Raw genomic sequence first — 13,102 nt, forward strand, 5'->3', positions numbered from 1 at the left:
AACTTAACTCTTTTTGCTCAGTTGTTTCGTGCCTGTTGTTCGTAACGCTTTAAAGCAACTAAAAAATTCTAGATTTGGATTAGCACAACTTCTTTTCACCCTCACAACTTCCAAGCTCTGTTCCAGAGTAAACCGTTCAGAAATTAAATTGGGGACTAATAGGTTTCAGTCCCAGCGCAATCTTCTTTTTAATCAATTCCTCTAAGTCCGACATGTTTATTTATAACTTTTATTTCAACAAACAAACTTAACTCTTTTTGCTCAGTTGTTTCGTGCCTGTTGTTCGTAACGCTTTAAAGCAACTAAAAATTCTAGATTTGGATTAGCACAACTTCTTTTCAACCTCACAACTTCCAAGCTCTGTTCTAGAGTAAACCCTTCAGAAATTAAATTGGGGACTAATAGGTTTCAGTCCCAGCGCAATCTTCTTTTTAATCAATTCCTCTAAGTCCGACATGTTTATTTATAACTTTTATTTCAACAAACAAACTTAACTCTTTTTGCTCAGTTGTTTCGTGCCTGTTGTTCGTAACTATTTAAAGCAACTAAAAAATCCTAGATTTGGATTAGCACAACTTCTTTTCACCCTCACAACTTCCAAGCTCTGTTCCAGAGTAAACCGTTCAGAAATTAAATTGGGGACTAATAGGTTTCAGTCCCAGCGCAATCTTCTTTTTAATCAATTCCTGTAAGTCCGACATGTTTATTTATAACTTTTATTTCAACAAACAAACTTAACTCTTTTTGCTCAGTTGTTTCGTGCCTGTTGTTCGTAACGCTTTAAAGCAACTAAAAAATCCTAGATTTGGATTAGCACAACTTCTTTTCACCCTCACAACTTCCAAGCTCTGTTCCAGAGTAAACCGTTCAGAAATTAAATTGGGGACTAATAGGTTTCAGTCCCAGCGCAATCTTCTTTTTAATCAATTCCTCTAAGTCCGACATGTTTATTTATAACTTTTATTTCAACAAACAAACTTAACTCTTTTTGCTCAGTTGTTTCGTGCCTGTTGTTCGTAACGCTTTAAAGCAACTAAAAAATTCTAGATTTGGATTAGCACAACTTCTTTTCACCCTCACAACTTCCAAGCTCTGTTCCAGAGTAAACCATTCAGAAATTAAATTGGGGACTAATAGGTTTCAGTCCCAGCGCAATCTTCTTTTTAATCAATTCCTCTAAGTCCGACATGTTTATTTATAACTTTTATTTCAACAAACAAACTTAACTCTTTTTGCTCAGTTGTTTCGTGCCTGTTGTTCGTAACGCTTTAAAGCAACTAAAAAATTCTAGATTTGGATTAGCACAACTTCTTTTCAACCTCACAACTTCCAAGCTCTGTTCTAGAGTAAACCCTTCAGAAATTAAATTGGGGACTAATAGGTTTCAGTCCCAGCGCAATCTTCTTTTTAATCAATTCCTCTAAGTCCGACATGTTTATTTATAACTTTTATTTCAACAAACAAACTTAACTCTTTTTGCTCAGTTGTTTCGTGCCTGTTGTTCGTAACGCTTTAAAGCAACTAAAAATCCTAGATTTGGATTAGCACAACTTCTTTTCACCCTCACAACTTCCAAGCTCTGTTCCAGAGTAAACCCTTCAGAAATTAAATTCGGGACTAATAGGTTTCAGTCCAAGCGCAATCTTCTTTTTAATCAATTCCTCTAAGTCCGACATGTTTATTTATAACTTTTATTTCAACAAACAAACTTAACTCTTTTTGCTCAGTTGTTTCGTGCCTGTTGTTCGTAACGCTTTAAAGCAACTAAAAAATCCTAGATTTGGATTAGCACAACTTCTTTTCACCCTCACAACTTCCAAGCTCTGTTCCAGAGTAAACCCTTCAGAAATTAAATTGGGGACTAATAGGTTTCAGTCCTAGCGCAATCTTCTTTTTAATCAATTCCTCTAAGTCCGACATGTTTATTTATAACTTTTATTTCAACAAACAAACTTAACTCTTTTTGCTCAGTTGTTTCGTGCCTGTTGTTCGTAACGCTTTAAAGCAACTAAAAAATACTAGATTTGGATTAGCACAACTTCTTTTCACCCTCACAACTTCCAAGCTCTGTTCCAGAGTAAACCCTTCAGAAATTAAATTCGGGACTAATAGGTTTCAGTACAAGCGCAATCTTCTTTTTAATCAATTCCTCTAAGTCCGACATGTTTATTTATAACTTTTATTTCAACAAACAAACTTAACTCTTTTTGCTCAGTTGTTTCGTGCCTGTTGTTCGTAACGCTTTAAAGCAACTAAAAAATCCTAGATTTGGATTAGCACAACTTCTTTTCACCATCACAACTTCCAAGCTCTGTTCCAGAGTAAACCCTTCAGAAATTAAATTGGGGACTAATAGGTTTCAGTCCCAGCGCCATCTTCTTTTTAATCAATTCCTCTAAGTCCGACATGTTTATTTATAACTTTTATTTCAACAAACAAACTTAACTCTTTTTGCTCAGTTGTTTCGTGCCTGTTGTTCGTAACGCTTTAAAGCAACTAAAAAATCCTAGATTTGGATTAGCACAACTTCTTTTCAACCTCACAACTTCCAAGCTCTGTTCCAGAGTAAACCCTTCAGAAATTAAATTGGGGACTAATTGGTTTCAGTCCCAGCGCCATCTTCTTTTTAATCAATTCCTCTAAGTCCGACATGTTTATTTATAACTTTCATTACAAAAAACAAACTTAACTCAACAATTTACTCAGTCTACTTCAATCCAAATGATAACAGAACATGTCTTTAGCTGTGAAAGCTTTCAGCGAAGAAGCTAAAGCTGAACATCTAGTTTATTGAATTTCAGTTTCAATTGTAATACTGTCCAACGATTACGTCAACGCTTATTTTCTTAGGGGAAAAATTAAGATTTTCCTGCGAATTAATAGTTGTTTCCTACAGAGTAAATATTTTTCAATTCAGTTGTAGTCAATCAGGCAGCAACCATTATATTTCGAAACACTGTTAAAATGGGAACTGAATGGTACTAAGAGTTTGTTATTATAGTGTTAGGTACAGCAAAGGTCATGCATAAGAATATTATCAATGCAATTGGAGGAAAACCGAAAATATTGACCTCATTAGCTGTATTAGACTCAATGTTGGTAAGATGCTGGCTCTATTTTAACTACTTCCTCTAAATCTGATATTTTTACTTAGAAAGTTTATGTCAACAATATAATATTAATTAATTATACACTGATTCTAGTTCTGTTCAGACTAAAACAAAGCATCAAGTTTATTGATTTCAACTTCTATTTTATTATCTTGATCAACTTGTAATGTTGACTTCATAAAGCCGAATATAAATACTGTTAAGGAATTCACTGTTGGAAATCAAATACCTATTAGCAAACAATTGATTCCAGTTCAAACTGAAAACAAAGCATAGGCTTTTTTTGAATTTCAACTCCTGTTTTAATATCAACAATAACTTCCAACATTTATTTTAAAAAGCTGAATGGATCTCTGCCAAGGTATTCAGGCAATTCTGTCAGTATTTAAGCCTGAATTAAGGACCAGCTGATTTAAAATGAAGCGTCAAGTTAATAGAACTTAAACTTTTATTTTAATATCTTCAACAACTTCCAATATGCATTTCATAAAGCTGAATGAATCTCTGCTAAAGTGTTAAGACAATTCTGTCAGTATTTAAACCTGAATTAAACACCAACTGATTGTAATTAATACTAAAACAAAGCATCGTGTTCATAGAGTTTCAGCTTATATTTTAATATCTTCAACAACTCCCAATATTCATCTCACAAAGCTGAATGAATCCCTGCTAAGGTACACGGACAATTCTGTCAGTATTTAAACGTGAATAAAAGAACAACTGATTCTAATTCAAGCTAGAGTATAGCACCAAGTTTCAGTTCCTATTTTAATGCCTTCAACTACATCCGTTATTGGCTTCTAATGACTAAATGTAACTGCAATAAAGAAATTCAGTGGATTCTATCAAAAATAAGGCTTAAATAAGCAAGCAAGTGATTCCAACTTAAAACAAAGCATTATGTGTCCCCTCAATTTCACATTTGTTTTTATTACCTTCTACTACCTAAAATGGCCATTTCACAAAACTGGTGACTATTAGAGAATTCAGGCGACTTTCTCAATATAAACTGATTCCAGTTCAGACTTCATAAAAAGCATTAGGTTCATTGAACTTCTTCAGTTTCAGTGTATATTTTAATATCTTCAGCTATTTCAACTTTTGGTTTGCAAGGTGAAATATAATTACTATTAAGAAATTCAGGCCATTATATCAAACATACAACAAAACTCAGTTATGTGCATTTTTATGAACTGAAAAAAATCACCAAGTTTACCAGTCTCCTTAGTTTCAGCTTTTATTTTAGTATCTTCAACTGCTTCCAACGTTGAGATCTCAAAACCAAACGTTATCTTTAGTTAGAAATTCAGTTGATTCTGTCAAAAATAGAAACCTAAAATAGCAATCAACTGATTCCAGTTCAAACTACCTAAAAAGCCCCAGATTTATTGCACTTCATCTGTTTCAGTTTGTATTTTAATATCTTCAACTGCATCCAATGTAGCATTTAGTCCAATGTCAATGTCATAAGGCTTAATGTAGTCTCTTTTAAGAACTTTGGATGGATATTCAACATCAGCTAAGTACAAGGCATAGGCAGGGGCTACAACCCAAGAATCATTCCATGCATATTCGTTGCTTTTTAATGCAGCCTTAAGTCCCTCTATGGATGCTTTTCCCTTTGCTAGACTTATAAGCGAACCAACCATTCGTCGAACCTAAAAATACAGAAAAGAATAATGAATAAAAAATGTCCCCTCAGCTCTATGATATAGTAAACACGTCATTGGCACCCATAAGCTGAATTTTAGGGGGGGGGCTTAGCTGGTCTAATCGGCACTTCCAATGCTGTATAATGGAAATGTCAAAACAAAATATAAATATAAGGCAGCATCATTCATCCAGGGGGGAGGGGGGCTAGAGCCCCCCCTCTCATATAGGTGCCCATGAAACACGCTAATACGGTGTATGCCTAAGTTTACGGTACACATTAGGGAGTAATTACATTTACAGTTAAGTAGATCAATTTTTTGACAGAAAAACTTTTTTTTAATTTGAAATCCATAGTAATTTGAAGTCAAGTGGGTTCTAGAACCCCTTGAGAGTATGCTAAACACAATAGTGACTGGAGACAATTTGCTACTTCGGAGCTCCGACTTATTGAGAGCACACCGTAGTGATTGACAGCAGCTGACCAGGTCCTGCTTAATTCACTCTATGGATGTTTCCCATTACCATGCTTAAGAGTGAGCCAGCCTTTTCTTGAACACAATAAGAGGTATGCGCAAATAGAATATTCAATTAATAGATAAAGTTCCACTGCCTGAAAATAATCTCTGAAGAATTCGCAACTCCGGATTCTTGTGCAGCTTTTTAGCGCAAATTCTCCTATATAACACAATCAAGCGCTCTTTTTTCTCATTTTAAAGCTCTATCTCCGTTTCCTCTCTCCCTCTTTTTCCTCCTCTTTGACACTCTTTTTCAGAATATATAATGCTTTTCCTTTTAACACGCTTATTGGTGAACCAACTATTCGTCGAACTTAGAAAAAAGTATAGGCTATAAATGCAACAGGAATAAATTAACTGCTGAGAAATCAAATGGATTAAATTTATTTTTTAAATGTTTTGAGTTTTTAGCAATCAGGCACTTGACCTGAATTTTTTTTAGTTCAAAATTGTAAGCCCCTAAAAATAAAGATATATACACAAAATTTAAAAAGAAGTATCAAATGACTGTGTCGACCTTTGACTTCGTATGTTCAGGTTCCTTCATAAGTTGTGTCTGCAGGAAAGTGCGACGGAATAGGCTTTTACCCTTTCTCCTCCTCTCCTTTGGAATTAAAAACTGACAAAAAGCACACACAACTTTTTAGTATTCTGAAAATTTTGTACACTTTTCTCGCCTTTCAATGAAGTAAGATTACAGCCCTCTGAAAAAATCCTAGGCTTGCACTCCCCATCCCCTGGAAGAATTTTGTTCGCTCTCTTAGTTACTAAAGCCCACACAGCAAAGGTTTAGTGAATAATTTCTAAGGCCACGCTACCTCCCCGTCAAAGAAATAAATCAAAATATGAAAATTTGTAAAGCTTTTAAGTAATATCCATTATTTATATACTGTACATGTTCATTTTATTTACCCTAAATAAAAGAGAAAGAACTTCTCAATACTGAATACATAAAAAGACATGCGTTTTGAGATATTAAAAGAACCTTGGCGTCACATGAAAATATACATAAAGACATTTCGAACAAATAGTTATAATTTACGCCATTATTCTGCATTACAATTCGCAAAAGCGAAATATCACAAGTATAAGCTAGCTTTAAATATTCTAAGGAATTCCACACTTCATAAGAAACTTTTTTCTAAAGACCAAGAATTTTTTCTATAAAAAGAGACAAAATGATTATAAAATCGATAGTTTTGTGAAGCACTGAAAATATTCAATTTTATTAAATCAAATTCTCAAACTTAAATATAAGTCAGCGTAAAACCCCACAAAAGGAGCATTAATCTAGAAACAGTTCTTGGATCGAAATATGGCCTAAAATAAGTCCACTTTGGATATATACGGCCATTTCTAGCTTTCAAAACGAAATGACTGTCCAGCCCTTTATCATTTTAGCTTCTAGGGAAAGAACATCAAAGTGGTTAAACATGTCTCACCCTCTTTTGTAATTGTCTGCTTACCGCATGGATAGGCTATGTCTTCCATGTATCTCTCTAATGTTCTCGGTCAGCAAGAAAATTACCTTCTTGGATTTTTTTTTTCATTTATTTCACGTATAGGCTATGCCTCTCATATTTTCTTTCGATGTTTTCAATTGGCAATGAAATTACCTCTTTGGGTTTCGGTTGCTTATCACAAGGGTTCCATTTTCCTGGAATATTTTCAATCGGCAACAAAATTAACTCTTTGAATTAGACCCTGGCACCGCGCCGATAAGGGAAGGTCGGCAGCGGCAGGGCCAAAAATAGCAGCGGCGGTGCGCCACCGCCGGTGACATGTCGACGGTGCGATCAATGTTGACCGCAAACATTTATGTTTTCATCAGTCTTTCTCAAATCCCAGCTTGAATTTACAACAGATTCGGACCTATTTATTAGTTAAAAACTTCGCAAGTCGCTGGTTGGCCGCTGGTCTTCGTTATTCATCAAGAGAAGTAGAAAGCTGGTAGAAATCAAATGGATGTGGTGTTTCAGAACCCTTGCATAATAGTTGAGATAATAGATAATAGATTCGCAGTAGCTTTCAATAAGATCTAAGGAATCTAATTAAAAGGGAGCACACACAAAAGACAAATTAGGCCAGTAGTCTATGAAAAATCCAAAAACACCCAAGATAATGAACAAGTTCCGATGGGGGGCCCTGGTCTATCAAAATATTTCTATGGTTTCCCAGGGAATTTGATGTCATTTTCTTCCGTCTTTACTTTAAATTTAAAAAAATAATTAACTTTTTGGCATCCCTGTTTTCAATAAAAAAAAATAAAGGTATTATCATTTAAAAAAGATAGCCCCCTACCACCCCCCTCTGGATACCGCCTTGACAGGACAACCTCTCAGCTTTAAATTAGGAAAATAACAACTTTTTGGCATCCCTGCCTTCAATAAAAAAAAATCAAGGTATTTTCATTTAAAAGTGAAAACCCCCTACCCGTCCCCCCTTTGGATACTGCCTTGATAGGACGTCGTCTCTACTTTAAATAAAAAAAAATTCGAGGTACTATTATTTAAATATGACAATTCCCTAGCCTCCTCCTCTCTGAATACCATACGATACCTTCTCTGCTTTAAGTTAAAAAAAAAATAACTTTTTGAAATCTCTGCTTTCAACAAAAAGAAATTCGAGGTATTATCATTTACAAATTTTAAAGGTCGAACAACAAAAATGTCGAAGTTATTCAGATATACCTAAGATTACTGGAAATCTGAGTAATAGATTCGCCATGGCATTCAATAAGATCCAAGGAATCTAATTGAAAGGGAGCAAACACAAAATTCAAATTAAGCCAGTAGCCTATAAGAAATCGAAAAATGCCCAAGACAATGACCAAGTCCCAATGGAAGGCACTGAGTCTATCAAAATATTTCTATGTTTTCCCTGGGAACTTGATATAATTTTCTTCCATCTCCGCTTTAAATGAGAGAATAACTATCTTTCTGGCATCTCTGCTTTCAATTAAAAAAATTGAGGTATTATCATTTAAAAATGATAGCCCCCTATTCCCCCCCTATAGGCAATAATATATAATTTTTTCAATAATCATATTTTTGGGGTCTCTTCCGTTTCAATCTTCAATCCCACGACTTTGTACATAGTCTATTGCTAAATTTTGTCTCAATAGACGGTTTTTTTTGGGGGGGGGGGGGGAAGGAGGATTGAAGTTTTCATAAAGAAGATTGTATTTTCTTTAATATATCAGGCGTTCAATTATTTTGTATTGTACATCTAAAATAGCGAAAGAAAACAAATTCTCCAAACTTACGAGTCAGCTGTCGCAACAATCTGTTGACTATCAATTTCAAAGTCCAACTGAACCTGTATAGTATATGCGTTCCGTTCAACTTAAAAATAAAATTCTTGACTACGAATGATGTAAGGATCTTTTAGCAATTGGGAAACGGCATTCCAAATGGTTTAATCTCATTTCATAAAGACGATACTTTTGTCAACATATGAAGAACCGAGTATTTTGCAATTGTATCTGTCTGGTTTTCATGCAAAGTAACACAAGAGATGAAAATTAACGAACAAGAGAGTAGTGCAGAATTATGGTATGCAAAGTAATATTTGGTAGGGATAGTCACTGGTTATAAATCACTAGCAGTGGCACCGTGATTGGGTGATTTGCGGTGATTCGGAGAACCAAATTTCTTTCGGGGTGACACATAGATTTTCAGGGAAATCCCCGAAAATTCGGGGATAGTGCAAGCCCTGCTTGATTTCTAATCAGGAAAATTGAAATACTTAACCAAACAAGAAACGAAAAGCTCCGACTTTGCGGTTGACGCAATAAAGCATTGCCGCAAAACTAATTCAAAGTCAGCCGAACGCCACCGCCTCTGCCGGTCAACCGGGCCTCTCATTGGCGGCAGTCAACCGGGCCTGCGTGTCACCCAGATGGGCTATGTCTTTCATATTTTCCTACATTATTGTCAATTGACAACAAAATTGCATATTTTCGGTACTTTTTATCTTCCATATTTTCAACCGCAGTGATTTAGAGACAAACAATTTGTCGACATTCTATATTTACCGAAGATTGTCTAAGATACTAAAAAAGGTGTTGAGCATTTCCAGCCACCGTACATGAGTATTTCATAACGACTTATGTCCTAAACAGCAACACTTTATGGGTATGTTTCTACTAATAATAAAAGTAACAACTCACTGCAGCACCAAGCCACCCGAGCCCAATTCAGCTGCGCAAGCTCCTCCTCCACTCTAGTCTGTTCAAAGTATTACGTTTTACCACCCACCCCCTTCCTCGAAACTCCGATTCCTTTAAATTCCCTCTATGGTTACCCCATTTGGGGACGATGCAGTTTGTTTAGTTCTAGATGACTGGGAAAGAGCATAATCTTTGACAATATATCATTCTTCATCCATAAAACGTAGCTTAGGAATTTCAACCGTTCTTACATTGTAGCCCCAGAGAGTGAGATCGAACCTCGTTTTTCTAAAGGTTATTGTTTAATAGTCGTTCAAACGGACATCTGAAACTCTTCTTAGTCAATTCTTTTAGTGAACCTGGACAAACTCCGGGAATCTTCCGAAGAGGTCATGTTTCAGAGCCATACTGGACCACTTTCATTAAAGTGGCTTCCGATATTCAAATCTTAGTTGGAAGACTTGTCTTCCTATTCTTCCAAACTTTTTTCAACTATTAAAAACTACCAATCACATTGTTTTACATCTTCACTGTATCCACCATCTTTACAAATTATACAACTTAGGCAAGTGAAACTATACACTTGAACACTGGCTCATACTCATTTATTTCAAGCTCAAGGGACTAAATATATTATTTATTTTATTTTTAATTCAAAAAACAAAAAACTAATTTTTCCAATCCCAAGTGACTAAATCTTCTCGACATCACTTTTCAACCTATTTTCATGCCGGTGACTCCCAAAAACTTCCAAAAATCCATTTCGTAAGTTTAAAAGTCCATTGGAAGTTCAAAAATTCAAAAAAACTGGAAGTTCAAATTCCTTTATCACCTACATTTTTATCTAGAACACTCAAATGATCAATATAATCTAAAGTCTGGAAGGACTTTACCTTACAATTTGATGCCATGTTCTCCCATAACATTTTCCGTGATCCAGAGGACAAAGTCCATCAAATGAACTATAGGACAGATAGGACACACCGTTGCTTAGCTCCTGATTCAGTACCAAAGCAACTACTAACCTTACTTCCTACCTTAACCACAACAATATTATTTTTTTTAATAGAACTATTCTTTAATATAAATATATACTATATCACACATGACTAGGACATTCGGTCGAGCTTTTCTATAAGCTGAATAAAATACTTGTTCATAATCTATAAGACTTTGGACCCTGAATTATTAATCTGAGGGTGAAATTTTGGCTGGGGATTTCCTTACTCTTTCCTAAAACCACACGGTTCGTCTCTTGAAACGTCGTCTTCTACATCTCTTGATCACAATGAAGATCGTTGTTGCATTGTCACTTTCGCTTTGTACCTCTTTTGAATCACTATTAAAACCCAACAAGAACAAGAAAGTGTATTATCTTGTTCCAGGGGGAAGGCCGAAAAATAGTTTTGGTTACACGACTGACTGACCGTATCTCAAAAAGTAGGCTGTGCAAAAAATGTGGTTCAATCCTGATTTTTAGTGCTATAATGAGAGAAAGGTTGACATGGTTATGACACTTTCAGCGGATGACAGGTTGCCAAAGATTGTCCTTTTCCCCCAACCGTCTAGGACCAAACGAGGACCAGGCCGTCCCCAGCTGGGGTACGAGGATGTCGTAAGGAATGATTAAAGGGAAATAGAAAATTACTGGGAAGGTGTATAGATGGAGGCTTTGCATAGATTGGGATGGAAGAGGAGCGTGCGTAGCTGTGTTTACCTCAGGCGGCTTGGTGATGCTGTGAGTTGTTATTATTATTAGTATTAGTAGTAGCAGTAGGGGGAAAGGCGCCTTACAAGCAGAAAATATAATCTTCAGGAAGCCTTAAAAGTAGCTCATTTGGTTGGTTTTATGGCCTTTTGAACCTTAAAAAGCACCAATGAAGACTGAGGCTGACAGTGAGAACAACAAAGGACGGATGACTGAATAAAAAGCCATAATGAAATAATTATTTAACATTTTTCATTATCACCATGACATTTTGAAAATTCCTTTTTTTCCTGACTCGTGCTATTATATCGGCTCCTTTTTCTTTTCTTTTTTTGTGTTTATTGACTCTAAATGGGAATTCAGCCCATCTACGCTTGTGATGAATATTTTTCATAAGTAAATCTTATTTGGTAAAAACTATAGTAAACCATAAATTTATATTAAACTTGTAATAAGTAATAAATTTATAATAGATAGTCCAATCATGAAAGTGTAATATTTTTTTTTGTGGGGAGCTGTGTTTATTTTTTTTTTTTTTTTTGAGGTGTGTACTTGTGTGAATGACGAATTTTGTGATGGGAACCGAATTTCAGTTTGGCTATTGAAGAGTTACAAATCTCTTTAAATACACATCCATATTCTAGTTACTTCTCTGAACTAACCTGAGTTCTTAGAAATCCTTTTCCCTTGACTTTGATATCTAATATAGTAATGTCTTTATACATTGAATCCCAAACAGGATCCATAAACGGTTTCCCAGGAGTAATATTCAACTCGTCAATGCATCGAAGAGTTAGACTGTCCTTGGGGTTTTTCTTGGAGGCAAACGACCGGAAATCATGTAGACCCAGAAAGCAAGAAGCTCCTTCTTCAAACTTATCAATATCGAAGGGAGAACTAAAAATAAACAATTAAATTACATAAATAAAAAGGGAATTCGCGTAGCTTTGGAGCGAGTCGTCCAATTACGATAGAACACGAAGCTCCTTCTCTTCAAAATAAAACATTTTATTCTTGCATTCATCTCAGGCCTGTCTATTCATGCCTGAAAACAGCAGTTTTAAAAGATTTTCTTTCTGTTGTTTCTAATTTATAAGGTTTTTAGGGTAGTAACGCATTTTCGCCACTGTTGCCATGTTGAACGATGGAAATAAACTTATTTATTTATTTCCCTCAAAATCGAGGATTATACAAAGTACATAAATTAAACTGTAAAAAATAGTTCAACAAATAAAACAAAGCAACAATTTATAATAAGCTTAAAAACATAAATGAGTAAAATACATTAAATAAACAAAAAAAAAATTAACACTCCAAAACATTTCTTTAAATTCCGGAAAAAACGGAAAAGTTTACTCATTTTACGGAAAGTTTACGGAAGAGAGAGTATTTTCATACTTATGGTTAAAGTCATCATATCTTAATTTAAACCCATTCCAATGGGTCTTTAATTCCAATTTCGACACTAATTCAGTGTTACTAAACAAAACAATCAAAAATAAGTTAAATTTGACTGCACCTTTCGTCAAAAAAAAAAAAAATCCAACATTAAGAATCAGTTGATTTACAAAGACAATTGAACCTTCAGAAGAAAGCATTGCTTTCTCAAGCAGTTTGATGCAATATTTTTTCAGGTGATTTTTCAGGCACTACTTTCTTTTTTTAATTTCGTACCTGCTATTGCCAAAAATCGCATAATTGTATGAGGTCTTTTTTTTTAAATTGAAGTAACAACTTTTTCTGATTTTTGTAAGGTGCATTCTAATGTATATATTTATATTTTAAGCATTCATTATATTTAAGGGATATATTTATATTAAGGTATTATAAATATGGTATATTTTAAGGTATAATTTTTGTAAGGTATATATGGCTGTTTCAGTTTCCACTTAACCATTTCAAACAGTCATTTCATTTGTCCATTCCTTGGTTATTTAAGATACAT

At 34.7% G+C, this 13,102-nt stretch overlaps 1 protein-coding gene across 1 annotated transcript in view; it reads right to left on the bottom strand.

Moving 5' to 3' along the window:
- Nucleotides 1–2,462: 2,462 nt before the first annotated feature.
- Nucleotides 2,463–13,102, bottom strand: part of LOC148952806 (uncharacterized) — a 42,322-nt gene continuing 31,682 nt past the window's right edge. Inside the window, exons 7-8 of the mRNA XM_089087784.1 lie at nucleotides 11,820–12,054; nucleotides 2,463–4,768 (exon numbers count right to left, since the gene is read on the bottom strand). Of these exons, the coding sequence (XP_088943910.1) occupies nucleotides 4,496–4,768; nucleotides 11,820–12,054 (508 nt within the window). The 3' untranslated portion in view covers nucleotides 2,463–4,495. The remainder of the gene's footprint in view (nucleotides 4,769–11,819; nucleotides 12,055–13,102) is intronic.

Source organism: Artemia sp. Qi Xiang Cuo, chromosome 4, assembly GCF_049724085.1.
Source record: "Artemia sp. Qi Xiang Cuo chromosome 4, ASM4972408v1, whole genome shotgun sequence".
Classification (NCBI taxonomy): domain Eukaryota; kingdom Metazoa; phylum Arthropoda; class Branchiopoda; order Anostraca; family Artemiidae; genus Artemia; species Artemia sp. Qi Xiang Cuo.